Source organism: Fringilla coelebs (assembly GCF_963513975.1).
Source record: "Fringilla coelebs genome assembly, chromosome: 3".
In the NCBI taxonomy this organism is placed as follows: Eukaryota; Metazoa; Chordata; class Aves; order Passeriformes; family Fringillidae; genus Fringilla; species Fringilla coelebs.
In genome coordinates this window covers 99,852,147-99,871,226 of record NC_140030.1, presented here as the reverse complement: position 1 = coordinate 99,871,226, position 19,080 = coordinate 99,852,147, and the positions used below count along the sequence as shown (strand labels likewise).

General features: G+C 38.7%; 1 protein-coding gene across 7 annotated transcripts in view; it reads left to right on the top strand.

Annotated features, from left to right (window-relative positions):
• EHBP1 (EH domain binding protein 1) overlaps positions 1–19,080 on the top strand; it is a 206,213-nt gene that overhangs the window by 122,515 nt on the left and 64,618 nt on the right. For 6 of the 7 annotated variants that reach the window (XM_084202226.1, XM_084202225.1, XM_084202224.1 and 3 more), the window contains exons 11-14: positions 3,372–3,550; positions 4,180–4,228; positions 10,224–11,138; positions 13,082–13,225. In XM_084202226.1, the coding sequence (XP_084058352.1) occupies positions 3,372–3,550; positions 4,180–4,228; positions 10,224–11,138; positions 13,082–13,225 (1,287 nt within the window). The remainder of the gene's footprint in view (positions 1–3,371; positions 3,551–4,179; positions 4,229–10,223; positions 11,139–13,081; positions 13,226–19,080) is intronic. The other variant, XM_084202227.1, reaches the window with a different exon arrangement.

Genomic DNA, 19,080 nt, shown 5'->3' with positions numbered 1-19,080 from the left:
TCCCATAGCCCCATGTTCTCATCACAGGTCCAGTCTTGATTTTCTTCTCCTGAGTGTTGGCCTGTGTCAGAGATGCAGCTCAACCCTCGCTCTGTGAGCCATCACTGTGCCTGGTGCTGGGTTCCTCAGAGCAGCAAAAACAACTATTTGAATATTTTTAAGTGTGGGTATGCCGCCTAATACTTGAAGCTATTGTCCTCTTGTTAACATAATGGTCCGATGGGATAATCTCCCAAGAGAAAAAATGCACACACTATAAAACATATCAACTGAGCTTCCAGAATGTGTAAAAAGAAGAATAGAGACTTCAGTGCTTTTGTTGAGTGTGAAACGAAGATATCCCGAAGCCAGTGCTGACTCCAGCTGATAAATCCATCCGCATGGTGCTGCGTTTAGATCTGAGCTACCCTGCGAGGGACGAGCTCTGGAACCTCCGCGCTCGCCGTGCATTGCCCCACGGCTGGACAGAAGCCAGTTGTGTTGGATTCCGTAACCTGTTGATCAGTGAGCAGCTCTGGCAATCTGCTGGGGATATCTTGGGCTTTCTAGCGGCATTTCCAGCCGAGTTTTCAGGGACTTCAGCTTTTGAGCTCAAAAAGGCAAGTCGTGACTGCTGTGTCGTTTAGAAGAATTGTGTAGTCAGTGATGAAAAGAATGATGTAAGAAAAAGGTTATTAAATTTTCATTTCATCTGATTAGTTCCTACCAATCATGTAGAGCAAATACATGCTAGAAATAGGCACTTGGTAGTAACTGTGTTTGCACCAAGCCAGTAATTAATATGCCCAACATACAAATATCAAAAGAAAATGTTTTGCATAATGATTTTTCACACACACGAAAAAGAAACTAACATTTGTAAACTCCTCTGAAGGCCTGTCAAATGCTCACACACAGTTCTGCCTTTACTTCTGTATTTCCATTGTGTCTGGAGTTGAATGCTTTTATCATAGATTAAATAATGAAAGCTTTGACGCAGGTGGTGATTAGGACCATAACATTGTCATGGTATTAACTTCACCTTTATCAAAAAAACATGGACTAATAAGTGTGGAAAGAAAACCTTATACAATTTCTGCTTTATCAGGTAAGAGAAGAGAAGATTGTGTGTAATGCACATTATGCACGTCCTAAATCTTCTGCATTCTGGAAAAAGTGCTTTCAGAAAATCTGACGAAAGTGGAAGGACAAACACAGAAAAAAGCTCCAGATTTTCAAGGAATTGCAGTCCATCTTTTTAAACATTGATAATTTTAGAATAAATCTTTACATAAAGTATGAAATTCTGCTTAATTTATTGGTTTAATACCTTTGTATTTCCTTCTGTAAAATCTGGTTTTAAATTCAGTTACATCTTCAGTTTGTTAGATAAGTAATTAAAGTAAAGTAATTTAAATGGCAATATCCTAAGGCAATTTCAGTTTTAACCAGAAAGTATTTAGGTGGTGATTGGAAAAATTACCATTTTTGTTGACAGTTTCAGCAACAAGTATTAAGCCTTTATAATTAATATTTAATATATCTGGTAAATAATGCTTTATGATTTGAAGAAGTAGCTTTTTGCATTAATAATTTGTTAAAATATCACCTTTCCAGTATTTGATAATGCTATTTTATTTTTTTTTCTCAGTAGTGCTATTTCCATGTCTGTAAGTTATAATAGCAAATATATTTTAAGTAACATAGCACCTTAAATTTGAGGTCAATGATTGGTTACTGGTTTTTGCTTCAAGCTGTAAAGAAAACCAGAGAAAAACAACATCTTAATTACTTCATTGAACCTGGAGTAAAATTCTGGCAGCTCCTATGCAATATTCGTTTCTCTGATTAAAATCTTGTGTGTGGTAAAGTTTAGAATTTATTGCTGCTTTCTTTCCCTATTTTGTATATTCCTGTTAAAGCTCTTAATTCAGTGTATTTGGAGATACTTGTCTCATCGTTAATGGATTTGTTCATGCCGATTTGAATTGTTGACAGGATTACAAAATGTAAGCACTTTTTAACAAGTTATTTTTTACATATGATGGGGTGTTAAAAAAAAAGTCTCAGCAAGGTATACCTTTTGCACTTTGTTAATGAGTTAGCAGTTCTTCTGTCTGCTGAGGAGGTCGTGTGTTTATGCAACAACATTTTAGGGCTGATTTGACAGTAAATCAAAAATTACTTCCCCAGCTCTGTGCACTTATTTTTTTCCCCAGAAGCAGTGAAAACAAATGAGTTGATAGCAGCTAATTGCTGAGCACTGACAGGCTTCAGTCAAGGGGGGGCATCGTTGGTCTTTCACAAATAGACAATAACAAGTAAATCCATTTGACCATAAAGTGGCTGTGATATAGTAAATTACTTGCTCTTAATTGTCTTAATTTGGGAACTCTCTAGCTCTAAAGTGCATGAAGAGCTTGTTTGTTTTGTATATATGCTTTAAATGATATTGTATTCAAAGAATAGGGGATCTCAGTTCTTTCACTGTAATTCAAATGTAGGATTTGCATCAGTCACATTCTGCCTGTTTGATTAGATCTAAGAAGTTTTTAAAATGACAGTATTTTTCTAGGAAAATAAGTGTGTATGTCTTGAAAACAGCTGCTGCAATCAGTATGCTGAATTTGAGGAGCAGTGGATAGTCTGAAAAATGCCGAATGCCTGAAGTGTTCTAGTTTATTTCTTGGTTTATGCCCACAAAAATGTTATTAAAAGGGTCAAAGTAACTTTTTTGGAAATGGTCGTTATTAGCTCATGGTTGTTAGCTAATGACACTTGTTAGAAACCACCCTCTGATAAGGGTTTTCATCCAAAATTCCTTTTCCACATAGAAAAGCTGAAGCCTGGAAGAGGCAGCTCTTCGGGTACGGTTGGAAGTGGCTGTTCAGAAGCACGGTGCCATAATTACCTTTATGCAATCCCTCGCTGGCGGAGAAAGAGCACCAAAAACTCTCCTCTGGAGCCTGTACCAGAGGAATTCATCAGTCCTGTGTCGTGACTTTGATTGTGAAAGGGCTCATGGAGATGCTTTTCCATGGCTGCATTTTGGGAAGTGTTTTCAAGGCTGAGTGTGATGGGCTGTGCAGGGCTGTGCCGTATTTCAGCACGGGTGTTTCCACTGGTACAATTCTTGGCCTCTTCCCCTGTGTAGATCTGGAATCCTGTATATCTGCATCCTTGGGAGACAAGTGCCTAGGGCAACAACTGTAGATAATAACTCACGATTTGTGTCTTTTGCAAGTTACAGTCATTGTAAACTGACAGCTGTGAAGGACCTAAACTCACATCAAAGGATACAGATCATCTGGTAAGGTCAATTAATGTTAATTCTCATCTCCCATTAAATTCTTTTATCTTCTTTTCTTTTTTTTCTTTTTTTTTTTCTCCAGCCAAGCCCAATACCAAGTCCTGTTTTGGGGAGAAAGCCAAACGCTAGTCAGTCATTGCTCGTGTGGTGCAAAGAAGTTACAAAAAACTATAGGGGAGTGAAAATCACCAATTTCACCACATCGTGGAGAAACGGTTTATCCTTTTGTGCAATATTACATCACTTTAGACCAGACCTAATGTAAGTTTTATACTCTTTGCCTGCCTAAGCTAACTCTCATAGAAATACTGAACAATTTTTTAACTTGAAAATGAAATACCAGTGTGTTTTAGGTGCTGAACTGTTTTTACCCTTTGCTTTCAAGCAGGGAACCGTCCTTTCTAAGAAACCAGGTTTATGAATGCTCAAACTTTGTGACCTCTTTGCTCTCCCTTGTTGTATAAACAATTATTTCTCCCCTCTCTGTGATTTGTTTTTCTTCTTCTTAATCTTATACAAAGAACTGACTTCAAGATGATTATGAGAATTGCACCAGTGTTGAAATGAGATGAGAGGAATAAGCTCTTTGTATGCTGACAAGGACGGATTACCTCCTGGTAAATTTGGTTGTCAAGGCTGGCCTCTAGTCCCTGCCTTAACTTCTTTTTTAGATGGAGAGCTTCAGGCAATGAAACATGTAATCGGTGTTTATTTATTTATTTATTTATTCCTTTAATTTTCCACACTATTAGTTTTGTTGATTGAATTGCTGTGAAATTGCTAGTTACTGTATGATATTATTGTATGTCAAATTTTTAGATTTAGTTTGTTTTAAAACTGCTGCTTTTATCAAATACTGTATATACCCACTGTGCCATTTTCCCCCTCAGTGACTACAAGTCCCTGAATCCTCAAGATATTAAAGAGAACAACAAAAAGGTAAGAACTGCCAGGCAAAAAAAAACAAAACCCAAAAACAAAACCATAGCCTCAATTTTGACTTCGCTGCAGGTTTTTATTAATTTTGGGGAAGTGTGGTTGTTTTGTAAGGTCATAACTGTGGCTCACAGAAGGTATTCAGCCTCCCGCGGTTCAAATCGGATGTGTTATTGACTCGAGTTTGTCATGGTTTTAACATTCACAACTAGTGCAGGGCTGGCATTGGAGTTTAATATTTGTATGGCCTACATTAACTGTGAGGGCAGAGTAGAGGCCTGGCCAGCCTTCTGTGAGCACTGCTCTGGTTTTTCCAATCAGACACGTAATTAAAAGAATGTAAAATATAACTGCTCTTGGCCTGTGGCACACAAGGCTTCTCTTGCTGTTGCTTTAACAAGGCTTTGGGAGCTGGGCACTGTTGATGTTGCTTTGATAGTGATTGTTATATTTTTAAAGATGGAATTTTACACTTACTCTTACACTGCATCAACTGAATGAAGTAGTGTGCACAATGTGGGAGGTTTAGGATAAAAGGTGTTGACATATTCCTTTACAAATAAATTAAATGCTGGCAAAATAGTTAATAGCCTTGTGCTGTGCAACTGTTTTAAACCACTCTTTGTAGGTGCAAGATGTAAAAAGTTTCTCTGGAAGAAGCAGGAATTCAGTTTGGGGATCACTGGAAGACTGTTTATTTCTGCTCACTATTTTAGATGTTACAAGCTTCAGTTGGGCCCTAGGGACATGTTTAGAAATTACAATTTTCATGTGAGTCACTGATAATAAAATTGTTCCTGAAGATCATCTGAAAATTGTTTTAAGTATCTGCCTTCTTAAAGCTGTGATTTTATTTTTATATTGCTTTAAAAGGCACTAAATTTGACTGGGATGAAGGTATAAAAATATACTTTGAATAAATTACCAAGTTCAATATTATATAGCAAACATATCTGCAATCTAATATTATTTACTTATGTGGAATTTCTGAAAGTGCTTTATTAAAATTCATTTGGTTTATATTTTAATGTGCCTGCACACTTAGGTGTTAGACAGGGAGTTACTTGTCTTTAATTTAGTACTTAAGTATTATAAATAATGAAATATCTCTGACCTGCTCCTATCTAATTAGTATTTGGCTGATTGTATTTTTTTTTTCATAATAATAGGAGGACTTATAATGACCTAAGTGGATTATCTGTGCCATCACAGTATTTTCTGTGACCATATGTTTTTGTATTTCAAGTTTTGTTGAGCGTCTGGCCTAATTAAGCTGGATTATAAAAAAGAAAGAATAGATTATTAATTAAAAATGTTAGCAGTATGATCAGTCATCTTTTCTTTGTGAAACTGTGATGGCAAACAGTGAACTTTTTAGCCTGTCTCTAACAGGATATAGTTCCCAGAATTGAAGAAATAGTGATTGTTGTTATTGTGCAGTTTTTTTCTTTCATCACTTTGCCAGCCTTTGCCTGACAGCTACACTGAGTATCTCAGTTGCTTCCTGCAGATTTATTTCCTGGTCTCACACAGTTCTGCCAGATAACCCCGTGTGCCCTTGGTTGGAGTGAATGCAGCACTGCCAACAATGGCTGCCTAGAAATTCCATGCAGATATGTAACACATTTGACAACGATTCCTCCTAACCAATTAAAATAACATCTTTGGATGAATAGGATGATTTTCTTTGTCTAAAGCAGCTCTCTTTTTTTTTTTTTTAATGTTTTTCTGCCTTTTCCTCTCCCCAAAAGAAAACCCATAGATTAAAAGTTAACCCATAAGAGTATATGTTTTAGAAGTGCATGACCTTGTTAGTATTTTAATTTTAAAAAAAGAGGAAATCTTAAGATTTCCTGACAACTGTTTCAGTGCAAATACTGTGTATAATTAGGGATGGAAATGCACTCTTAAAAAAGGCATGTAATCAGAGGTTCTTTATAACACACACCAACCACTTGCCGATTGGGTGCTGCCACTGATGCTGAATAAAAAAGGGTATTTACCTGTGACATCTGATCTTGGCCAATATGTCAGTGTGTTACAGAGCTGGGAAATGATTGGAATACTGCCTGTGGTGCTTGTGCTGATGGATCCCAATTGATGTCTGTCAATCAGCTTGTCAGTAAATTTTAAAAAAAGAAAAAGACTTTATTGGGAGATAGATAAATAGGCTTAGTGTCCTGAATATACATATATTTAAAAAATCCCAAACAACTACTACATTGGCATCAGTCTGAATTGGAAGGCATTTTTGGTGCACATTGGAAATTCAAATTTCTATCAGGAACAAAGGAGAAACCAGGATTATCTTTCGGGAAATTAGAAACATTAGAGGGATACTTTCCCAGCTGGTCTAAAGAGTTGTGCTTCTACTTAAATCTCAGATACAGCTAACTATCCATATTGCCTTCCTAGTAGTGTTTAACAGCTAATTTGATTTAATATGTCCATTTGAGTATTATGAAATAATAATTAAATTTGAATTAATGGAAAATGTATTAAAATTACAGCATGCTGGCACTATAGTTCCTTACCAACATTAGAAATATTTTATCTTTCTCATAACATGTCCTGCACTTTAAAAATATAAGCTACTAAACAAAACTTGGGCTGGATCTTTGACAAGATGAAGGAATGAGAAGGCCACAACAGCATGGTGCTAGTAATGAATTTCTGGTTTTAGTAATTGTTTAGAGAAGCTTGGTTCATTTATCATGTGAGTATATCTTTTGGATGTTCAATTGGCGCTTCCAATTTTTATGATGCTCTCCAGTTCTTGGCCATTTCTAAAAACTTCCTCAATACCTTTGAACTTGAGTGATCTTCTTAATAAAATATCCCATTTTTAAAAGGAATTTTTTTAAATTATACATTTAAATAGAAGAATTCAGACTTACAGGGGTAGTATTGAGTCAAAATGGAAAATATTCCTTACCTTTAAACTGGAGGTAATGTTTTTATAATAGATGTTCATGCTCATCTCATTCCACAATCAAATTGCATGTGTAAGGGATGCTTGCTGGCAACAGTAGGATAATGTAGAAGCAGAGTTAAACATGCAGAGTAGTAAATATTTGCAAAAATTGAGGCTGAGTTATGCCTCTGTTTGACAAAAATAATTTGACTTGGAAAATTTTCTCTGTTAATACCATATTACAAACTAATTAGAAATATGATGCATTTATAAATATACTGGACTATCAGGAAACTCGCAGCTTTTCTAGTAGTGAAGAAGAACCCATCACATAGTGCTGTATGGACGCATCCAGAACACACCATTGCTATTTCTAGAGCTACTGTCTGTAGAACCTGATATGCCAATCTACATCTCTAGTGTACTTTGAAAGGAGAGAAGCAAAAATGTGGATGAGAATGAGAGGGGATGGGGAATAGGTGTCAGGCATCAGCAGGAAATAACTGTGTTTAATCCCGGCATCACCAGAATAACTGAGCAGCCAACAAAAAGTGATTGCAGCTGTACTGAGAATATCCATCATCTCAAATTCAATCCTGCTGTAGTGCTACTTCTAAGCAAGTACCTTTCCTGAGACCTGAAACACTGTCCTCACCTTCATTTTATAGACCCTGGGAGATACTCATAGAATTTAGTTTTATTGGCATATAAACAAGAAATTGAGAGTGTAAAAGGAGTCTAGGTCAAGTCATGTCTATGGGCTTTGGCTGCCCTGGCTGCTGTGCCTGTCCTTAAGTCCTGTCATTCTTCAGATGGTGACTCCCACTACCTGCAGTGTGGGGTAACAAGTTATTTATGCCACTGAATCAGCACTGACCCACTTAGCAAACAACACATGCTGGCATTACCTTTAGTCCACAGACCGCACGGGTGGCTCGCTGTGTGTCCGTGCCCAGCCTGGTTTCTGCTGTGGTATGAGCATCCATCATTGCTGCTGTCTGCCATGCCTTAGGCTGCCACCCAAATCCCTTAACTCGCTGCTCTCTGTGCTTCTCATGGCCATTCAGTTCCACCCATCTTGTCTCCCTCTCCTCCATAGTCAGCTTGATCCTGCTCCTCCAGCTCTGTTTCCCAAGATGCTGTAAATGACAGCTGTCCCTCTTCTACCATCCAAGTTGCTGCCATTTCCTCTCACCTATCATTTTGCTGCTGTTCTGCTCCATCTGGAGTTTTGTACCAGCAAATACATCAGTCATGTTTGCCACTGCTGCTCCTATATCTAAGCACACCTCTGTATTTATAAATGCCATAACAGTCTCTCATCATAATAAACCCTCCCAAGAAATACTACACCAAATACCAGCAACGATTTTAGGCCAAATCATTTTGCATGAGGAGAGCCCCAGAAGAACTTAAAAATAAATTATTCAGACCATTTCTATGTCTAGATAAACTCAGTGAATCATTTGTTACAATTATATAAAAATGACTTCACCTAAAGTGCTTTGCAAAGTTATACCTGAGCACGAGGGGAGGCATGCAAAATTTCAGGAAGATAAATTCCAGCTTTTGGAAGCAGAGTTTGAAAAGCAGCTGAAATGAAAACTATTGGACCACTGAGTAGGGAATGACATTGCAAGGAGGAGGAGAGAGCCTCTTTTTCTCAGAGCAAACAAAATATCTGGGTCTGCCAGGAGCAGGCCAGCCTGGCCCCACATTCTGTCTCACTGTTGAATACTTAGTAATACAAAAACCAAGAAGATTAAAAAAAAACCTATTTGTTTTATTTTTTTTCTGTATTCTTTTTAAACTAAAGAAATTAAGGAAAAAATGTAAAGTTCAAGAGTTGAAGCCAGTGATGTGTGTTACTGTTTCCTTGTGAAAGGACAGTTTTCTCATCCATGTCTTAAATTTAGCATCTGCTTTTGTTCAATATAGTGTAGGATCAACTGTGAACATTGTAAGCCCCTTCAGGAGACGGTGAAAAGGAGCTGCAGGATTCCTGGGGGAGGAGAAGCCCACATGCTTTAACTGAGTGCATCTACGCTAACAGGAGGCCTTTTAAAGACTTCCTTGAAACACAATATTGTCTTCCAAGGTTAATCCAGGATAGTAATAATTAATTGTAAATTGAGAAACGGCTTTAATTCTTCAAAACTAGAAAAACCTGATGCACCAAGCCCACTCACTTAAAGGGCCAGCAGTAAAAGAAGACAATGTGGCCTCACAAAGTGGGAGGCTTGCAACTTTTCAGCTTTTAGAAAGTAAAGTGAAATGGGAATGATTTTCACTCTCTCTTTCTTATAAATTTGGCATCAACAAATGTTTTTAGAATGCATTTGCTTGATGGATGAATGTGATTTATGTCTAGTGTCAAGTAATCTGTGGTGGTGTTCTTTTTGACTATCTGGACATAGTTTTTCATCAGCAGGAATCACTGCAATTACATGACCAATAGAAGGCAGAAGGTTGATCATGAATGATAAAGCTCAAGATGGATTAGTGTCGTGTTTCTTATATCTTTGTTCCTTATCTTAAAAAGCTGTCCTGAGTTCCTTTTTTTTCCTGGTCCAGCTCTTAGACTTTTTTTGTTTGCTTGTTTCCTGCTACTTGAGTGAGAACCATTGAAGATATTGGTAGGTTTTCCTAGTGCAAAAACAAGGGCTTTCAAGCTGCAGTTTCGTGAATAGCTGTTTACTCATAGAAGTGTTACCATTTTGAGTAACAAAAGATTTTAATATAGTATGGCATTGAGGTATGTTAAAAATATTTAAAATAATGCTATTTGAGTGTTTTTGCTGGTTACATTCTCTCAGTTTGCATTGCTATGAAGATGTCCCAGGACATGTGTAGAAGCCATCAGGACAAATCAATGAGCTGGATGTCGGATGGTGCACCAAAAAGTAGTAATGACTGTAATGGAGCCAAAAGAATAAGTAATTGATTCAGAGCCATGTTCTCCCTGTAATATTGGATGTGTTTTAGGTTTGCTTATTTTGACTGAAACTTCCATTTGCATTTTTGAGATGTCATGATGGGTAAGAAACTGCCACACTGTGATCTTTATTTTGTCTGTCTTTAAAGGCTTACGACGGGTTTGCCAGCTTGGGAATATCGCGACTGCTGGAGCCTTCGGACATGGTTTTGTTGGCCATCCCTGACAAACTGACTGTTATGACCTATCTCTATCAGATAAGGGCACATTTCTGCGGCCAGGAGCTGAACGTGGTTCAGATAGAGGAGAACAGCAGCAAGAGCACATACAAAGTGGGGAACTATGAAACGGACACCAACAGTTCTGTGGATCAGGAGAAGTTCTACGCGGAGCTGAGCGAGCTGAAGCGGGAGCCCGAGCTGCAGCCGCCGGACAGCGCTCTGGCCGACTTCGCCTCGCAGGACGACTCCGTGTTCGTAAACGACAGCGGCGTCGGCGAATCCGAGAGCGAGCATCAGACTCCTGATGACCACTTAAGCCCAAGCACAGCTTCCCCTTCTTCCCGCAGGACTCGAAGTGATACGGATCCGCAGAAGTCCCAGCAGAGCTCCGGAAGGACTTCCGCGTCTGAAGAAATTGGGAAGTGTAGCAGTACAGACACAACACAAGCGCAGCCTGTGTTGGGAAGGAAGAAACTGCTGATAACTGACACTTTAGACTTCAGTGACTTAGCACATGTCAGTGATCAAAAAGAGGATATGTCTCCCACAGTTGCTTGTGAAGATAACAACAAGAAGAGACACCAGAGCTTAGAGAGTACCCCTGGTTTCTCAGAGCAAGAAAAGCTGGGATGTATAGGATCCACAGAGAGCACAAGAGCAGATCCCAGTTCACCTGTCACAAAGCCAAGTTTATCTCCTACTTCTAAGCCTGGATACTCATATAATATGGATACAGATCTTGCAAAGAAGCCACATGCTTCTCCGAGGCAAACAGAATCTGATTCTGACAGTGATGCCAGAGCAGCTTTAAATCATGCAGATCAAACTGCAAAAACAGCCCAGGTAAGACATTTGCGTCTGTGAATTAGGATGGAGCTGCTGTTCAAGTTCCTTCTCTGTGTTTGTAATTTACACCAAATCTTCAGGATAAATGGTGAGGTGAGCAGTGTATTTTTATTTTGGGCAATTAATATTTTGCCTGAGAAGTAGGTGGTGCTGAAAAACAATGATTACATGAAAAAATAATTTACAGAAATTGTCCCACTGTTGATCTTTCCAATCTCTCTCCAATTAAATAAATTTCTGTTCTCAACTATCTCAAAGATGGCTCTAAAGCTTTTGCCACTGCCTGTTGCAACTCATTTCCTCTGAGTGTTGCATAAAGCAAAAACTGGAAATAGATATCAATTCATTAGGAAATTTAAAGCTTTGAATACCTTAAAATTTACTAAAGATAATTCAGAATCTTGTCTGGGAAGCCACAGAGTCTCATGAACATGGTGAGGTAGAAACTCCAGACTGTTAAATTATGCTGCTTTCCATTGAGTGGCCTAAGGCATGTTACTTCACCAGAATATCATTTTCTTTCTATAAAGATAACAGTGTATGCCCACCTACCTTGCAGATTTATTGTGAGAATGGAAGTTGAATATTATATATATGCTGAGTATTATCAATAAATCATATAATCATAAAAATATGTAAAACGTGTTAACACCTCCACTTACAAAAATGCCAAAGCAAGGTTATAATTTTACCCTTGTGAAGAGTTTTCTTGAGTTTGGGCTTTGTGCCATTAGCTCTGGTAAGAAAAGAATATATCCAGTCTTCTCATAGTATGGATTGCTTCAAATATTTTTATGGGATTTTTTTCTGAGTAAGCACCATAAAGATGATTTTATTGCAAGAGAAGCAGTCTATAGATGAGCAATAATGACCAGAGTCAACTAATTTCTTTCCTTTAATCAATGAAGTCTTGTGAGGTTTCTTATCCATCATCATCATCATCACCACCATCGTCAGCAGCAGCATCATCATCATCTCTGTGTACTGGATGAGAAAGGAACAGCTTGGCCCATACAGAATAAAAGAGCAGGATGAGACTGGATTTGTTCTCTGTGAAGATTTTCATGGGCAAGGGTGTAACAGGCCAAGAAAAAGCAGGAGTTGGCTTTAAAGGCAGTTCTTTGTAGTTAATTATTGGTACATTTGCATATGGCAATAAAATCTCAGATGTGAGGCTCCCTCTGAATTTACACTCAGTTATTGGTTAGAGTTAACCACCTCCATTTCCACGTGGTTGTTGCAGGAGCACAGCAGGCAGCACCTGTCCCATGCAAAGGCCTGGAGATGCATTTTCCCTTTCTTCATAGTTGACCTTGACTAAGAAACCAGCCCTTGGGAGTGTGTCTGCCTGGGAGCTGCTCATGTTCTTGTGTCGCCTGTGCAGAACCCCCTTTTGCTATTTCTGCTCTTAATGTAGGCTCAGTCCTTTGTAAGAAGAAGGGACTTGTGCATATTCATAAATTCAGTAGAAGCAGATATTTTTGGAGGGTTTTTTGCCTTGTACCCAGCTTCATTGTGTTCAATTTAAGTTATAAGTGAGTGGTACCCATATAAGTAGCCAACAAAGCATTTCTGTTGTAGCGATATTTACATACATATTAAAGTAAATAAGTAAACACAGCATGTTTGACATGGCTTCTGTGAAGCCAGTCGGGTTTTTTCCACAGTTGCAGTTTAAAGGCATTAAATGTTGATAGAAATTAAGTTTTAAGGGGAAGGAAGAGAACTCCAATTTACATTATAAAGGCCTATGACTTTTTTTTTTTTTTTTACATTTTGATCATCTTTTCATTTCTATAGAATGCTGTCACCTCATGAAGACATAATTCATGTGGCTCCTGACCTTTATTGTATAGGAAGGCCGCTGGCTATTAACTACTGTATAAACCTTCAGTACCCTGAGGCTGCCTTGCTGTTAATTATATTTCTTTATTTTTAAGCAACGTATGTTGTCAAGACAGGAAGAACTTAAAGAACGAGCGAGAGTTCTGCTTGAGCAAGCAAGAAGAGATGCAGCATTAAAGGCAGGGAATAAACAACTAACCAGTACCCTCATCCCAGCCCGCAATAAGCAGCTGAACGATGTAAGAAACATGGGCCACTCTTGCAGTTTGCAGAGTTAAAATGCGTTGTGTGTGCTGTCGTGGGGGGAGGCATGTCCTTGCAGAACATTTCTTCTCTGCCTTTGGTGTGTCATGTGTCCTTCATTCACTTCTAAAACCTGTTTCTCCTGATGTTATGGACAATAGAAAGGTGCCTCCCACTTCCTTGGAAGCAGAAGTCTGGGGGCATCTTCTTTGATTGGCTCTGCAGTTTCTGGTGGGATGAAACTCAAACATCACTTGTTAAACGATAGTGGAGTAATTTGTGCTATTTCTGATTGCTTCTCTTTCAGTTAATGTAAATCATTTCCTTGAGCCCTGATGTGAGCTCCTTGCTGCTTTAGAAGTGTTGTTGCAGTGAATGGAGCTACTTGTGTCAGTCTTGTAAAAGAGTTGATGAAACAATTCCTTTTTATCACCAAAGTTGATTATGCTGGTGAGGGGGGAAAGTGGAGCTGGGGAATGAGCTCCAGTGTTGAAGCAGCTGTGGTTGCATCTCCAGTGGCTTCCATGGTGACCTGGAAGGATCCCTACTCTCTGGAGATGAAAGCTAATTGATTTTTATGCAAACCTTTGCAATGCAGGTTTTGTGATTCTAACTCTTGCACATTAGAGACTGTACTGGCAACTGAGAGTGTAAATATAACTGAAAAATAATGATACAGAGAAAGGCTGGAATCTTTACAGATTCCCACCTTTCAGAGCTGAGTCCTGAGGGGCAGATTTTCCTCTTTACAGGAATGGGATCATACAATCAAAAAATGAAGGCAGTGTTTTAACATATTTCATTTTCTTTTCTTATCTCTCTTGGATCCATGCTGGTTTTTCTTTTTTGTAGAAATTCCTCCCATAGACCAATACTTCATTTTACTTTGAAATATATTCGTGTACACAGACAAGTCTTATTTATATACTTATTTGTACAATGATATATAAGATAATTTTTTCTTCTTCTGTTTTTTAAGTTTTTCCTAGATATATATATTTTAGTATAAATTTCACTTTGGATTTTTTTTAAAATTATCTTTTCATAAAGAAAATGGCATTAGAGGAGAGTTACTATAGGCAACTACTCAGGCAGAAACAACTATAATTCAAGTTGCCTAACATTTTTTATTACAAGCTCCTATTTTCAAAGGTTTTACAACTTTCCTAGTATTTCATTGTTTGAGCTGAAATCTTCCCTGTCAGCTCTTCTGCCTCAGGGTAATATTTTTAAATTTTTTTTTAATGTCAAAAAAACCTGATCATCTCTTTCTTTGTATTAGGTTTGACAAAGCATTGTTTTACTCATATTAAAAATAGGTAAAATTTGAAAAGATGGTTAGATTCCCTTGAAAAATCTGTTCAAAACAGTCAAAGTTGTGTTAATACTGCAATCTTGTCAGGGAGCCTTGAAGTTCAGAAAAGTTCCTATGTGTCAATAAAAATTGTCTGCATGGACACTGTCCAGCAAGAGCATCTTTTACCATTGCTCTCCTATGGACCAAGGCCCCTTCTGATGCAGGTCATAGTATTGGGAAACAAAACTTCCTGTTTTAGTCTCAAACTCCTGCTAATGAAATCCAGACAGGAGTAAAAGGAGCTGCCCCAGTGGCATACAGAGAAGAGGTGCCCTGGGTAGGTGGCAATGTGAAGTTACGCAATAAGGAAGTTGGTGGCCAGGCCATGAGAACCAGCTGGAGGGTAGGGGATGGTGAAGGGTTTTCAGGGTGAGAGTTAGGATTACTCTCAGATGCCAGATTACCTACAGGACCTTATTTCATTTGTTACAGAAGCTGAAAAATTAATTAGAAGCCTGCAGGAAAAGGAAGGACAGTCTTTTAGGGCAGCTTGGCAGAGGCAAAGTTTCTTGCTGCCTCCGTCAGAAGCTCAAGGAGAGCTGTCCTGGAACAAATGGTCCTGGCCCATGTGAAATCTGGGCACTCTGTAGTGGGCACTCTTGACTTGAGCTGTTTTCACATAAGAATGACAAAAGCTTCGCAGCTCTGAAGTGTGTCATGGAGATGAGATTTGGAGACTCTTACAGTTGGTATATAATAATATACATTATATAAAGCTGTGTTTAACATGTATGTATGTTATGTACCTATGCCTACATGTGCATATTCTGAAAGAGAATGCATGTGTGCATCAGCATATATAGGTGTAAGATAAAACACATTGATTCCTGTTTTCCTTTAACATACTTGATTAGTAGAGATGAGGCATTTCCATTTGATGTAGTTCTGCCCGTTTTCTACAGGTCATTGCTCATTTGATTGTTAGCATATAGCACAGACTTATTTCTATTCATGGCTTTTTGGTCATTAAGGTTAATAATAAGAACTTTGACTCAAAGCAGTGTTGTATGTGTCAGTGTGCAGTAATGTGTAGTAGTGTGTTATCCAAATGAGAGTTGTGATAATGAGAATCAGCATTTAATAGTGGAAATTGGACAAGGTTCATTTTCAGGATGGATTGAGGTTCAAAAGAAAATGGTTTGAAACAGGAAGATCTAATTTTAAATAAGAAAACTTTGAAGAGATAGTTCAGGGGCAATACTTTTGAAAGTAACTCTTGAAGTTTGCAATTGCACCTTTTTTGATACCTTCTCCGAAAGAGCTTTAAGCATCCTAGTCTTTCAGACCATGCTGCCAGTCACCCCAGCTAAGTGAAGCCTGTGGAGTCCTTAGTGCCTTTAGAAAAGTCTCATCTCCTAGGCCTTGCTGTTAGCACTTTCCATGTGTCATGTGAGAACCAGGAGTTTCTGCTTTCCCAGTGACCAGGTGAGAGCAGTGTTCAGTGCATGGGCTTGGACAGTGAGGAGGGGTAGTGGCACTGCTCAGGGTCAGCAACAGGGAGGAAATTTCCACATCTGTACCATGGCCATCAATACAGGTTTATTTGGTGTGTGCCCGCCTGATTTGTTTTGGTAAAGTCCATTTTGAAAAAAACAGTGTTCCTGTTTCCCCTCTAAGCACACAGTACAGCCTCATTTCTCCCATTTCTTCCTTCCTTGCAGCATGGTAGAAATTTTTTCAGTGTTGTGCTTGCTTATTTGGTGCTTCTCAGAAGCCTTCAGTCTCAAGCTGTATGCATGCCAGGCAGCATATGGAGGTATGTGTGCAGGTATTTGAAGTCTAAGAGGAGACTGCATTGATCAGAACCTCCTTGAAATCATGCTCATGGTTTGGGAGGATCATAGCTGTGTCATTAAAATTGATGCAGCCCTTTGGAGACTGGAAGAATTAGCTTAAGAGCTCTGTGAACAGAGTTACTGATCCCCTCATGGATCCCTTTCTCTATGGTAGATTTATAAACAGCTCAGCCTTTCTGCTTGCTTTCTTGATGTATGTGTGCATGTGGTGACTCTTTTACGAGATGCTTCTGTCATTTGCAATCTGATATAGCAGCTGTAATCACTTAGCTTTTAACCAGGAGAGCCTTTTTATTAGCTTACTCATTTTGATTTAACTTGCCTTTTCTCATGGTGAATATCACAGGGCTGGAAGGAACATATCTGCTCCCTCCAGATGCTGTAAAATATCAACCTGTAGTGATGGTTGTTAGCAGCGGCAGCTTGGCTGGAATGAGATGTTGGAAAGGTGAGGAGACTGGAGCTGGGCTATGCGACCTATCCGGCAAAGTGACAGCCTAGAGGGGACCACACTGAGTGGGAAATATTCTGAACTCAGGGCCCTAAAAGGCCTTTCCAGGAGGGGAATCCTCATCTATAGAACATGGGATGGAATCTCTGATTCTTGAATCTCAGCATAACTCTGCTGTCAGCAAATATCTGTAAAGGCCGTTGGCAAAATCTTCTTATTTTCTTTCAGTGACTGGGCCACGTAAAGAATTGAAATTTACTGCAGCTGTCATTTACCCTCCAAACTCAAATGGCTATGGTTATGGAGTCAGCATGATTACAGAGAATGGAATTAGGAGTTAAGAAATGCACAGGCAACTTTAATTAACCTCCTTTGTGTATATGCATTATGATGTAGTCTTTAATTATGTGATCACATACTATTTTCCCCAAAGCAATTGTGTCTCATTTTCCTCAGAGGATAGAGGTGATGTAGAAGGCTGTTTGTCCAGAGGACCTCTGTGCTTTTGATTGCAGAAATTGAAAGGTGTACGACAAACGAAGCATGGACTGCAAGGAGTGAAAAGATGAGGTCATGGTTAAGGTGCTTGAAAAAATTAAATGTACTTCTGCCTTTACCTGAGTTCCTGATCAGTGCCACTGAATCTTTTGAGCCAAATGTCTTCCAGGTGGTCACTATTTGTTGTGTCCTTCCTTTCTGGATCACTCTGAGGCAAAAGTTCGATTTGCAGATATATTGAGCATCCAGGTCTGTCAGGGAAATCAATTGGAGCTGTGCTTGAGACATATAAATGGCTATAAAGCTTAGTATACTGAAAAAAAATCCAACTAATAGGCTTCCCAGAGCAAGCACCCAGTGATAGATCCTTTTAGCTGGATCTCTCCCTCTCAGTTTTCATCAGAAGAGCAGGGTAATAACTCTTCCATGGCTTGTTGTGAGAAGGGTATGTGATTAATGCTCTTGAGGCTCTTAAATACCATAGATGTGGGCACTGTAGAAAGAAATCAAGAAATTACAATTCTGTCTTCAGAGCAAGATTTGAATATTTTGTGTATAGAATAATGCTCCACGTTGATGGGCCTGCATATTGAACAGTGAACAGTGAAAATAAAGTACTGAACGCTACTGGGTAGAGCTTAGGGCTGGGCTGAAGACCAGGAGATAGTGAAAGTAAAAGGTGCTGCCACAATAAGACTCTGTTTTAGAGGATACAGAGCAGGATGAAAATTAAGATTATGCCCACTAGCTTTATTTCTGGCATCTCCTAAATCCTGTGTCAAATTCTTTTAACTTGTTTTTGTTAGGCAGACAGCTTTAGCAAGGAATGCTGTATCTGATGGAATTCATGAAAAGTGCTCATCTGGGAAAGGATGTGTTTTTCTCCCTACCAGGGGCTACAGATAGTTTTTGAAGTTACTTGCGTTTTGCATGAGCTAAGGATTCTTCCTTGGTGAATTTAGGCACAGGACTGGGCCACCCGTATATGGATTTGGCCTAAAATTTTGCATATTTAGAATCTGGCATAGATTCATGGATGCAGGAGTTCAATAGCATGATACCTGGAGGGAATCACTCTGTCTTCTGCCTTTTGTGAAATAGGAAAACAGTAATTCTTTCTTCAGAGCAGCATTTGAGTATAACTACACTAAAAATTGTGAGGGACTCTCTTTGAACAATAAGAATTTAAAACCACAATAACACAAACTGACTTGGGGGGGGTTTGGAGAATAATCCTGAGGCTGCTGCTGTGCTTAATTCCAACTGTTGCTGCCCTGCTTTCTGTACGGAGAAAGATTTGGGTTTAATTATCTCTGGTACCATTATTTTATGTTTATTCAAGCTGAATGACAGCGGTAGCTGCCTCAATGTGTATATATTGAAAAAAAAGAAAGATTTGAAAGAGCAGTGGCAATGATGCTCAACTCTTGTAGTAGATTTTGCAGATACAGAGGAGACCGAAAAGCTGTCTCCTCCAAACACACAAACGCTGTGTGCAGAGGGCAGAGGAACGGGCTGTGCCATGAGATTGTTTCTCCTTGCTCAGAATACTGCTTTTTATTACTCCTTTGCTCAAAGGACTTGTTGCAGCTGTATCTAATTCATTTTTAATAAGCTCTTTCTACTTCAGGTGTCAATCTGTTGTGCCCATTACTTTTCATTTTCATAAATATTTGAGTGCAAAATGATAACTTTTTTTTTTTTTTTGCATGCACCAGACTAGTGGAAATGGAAGTTCTTTTTAGAAGA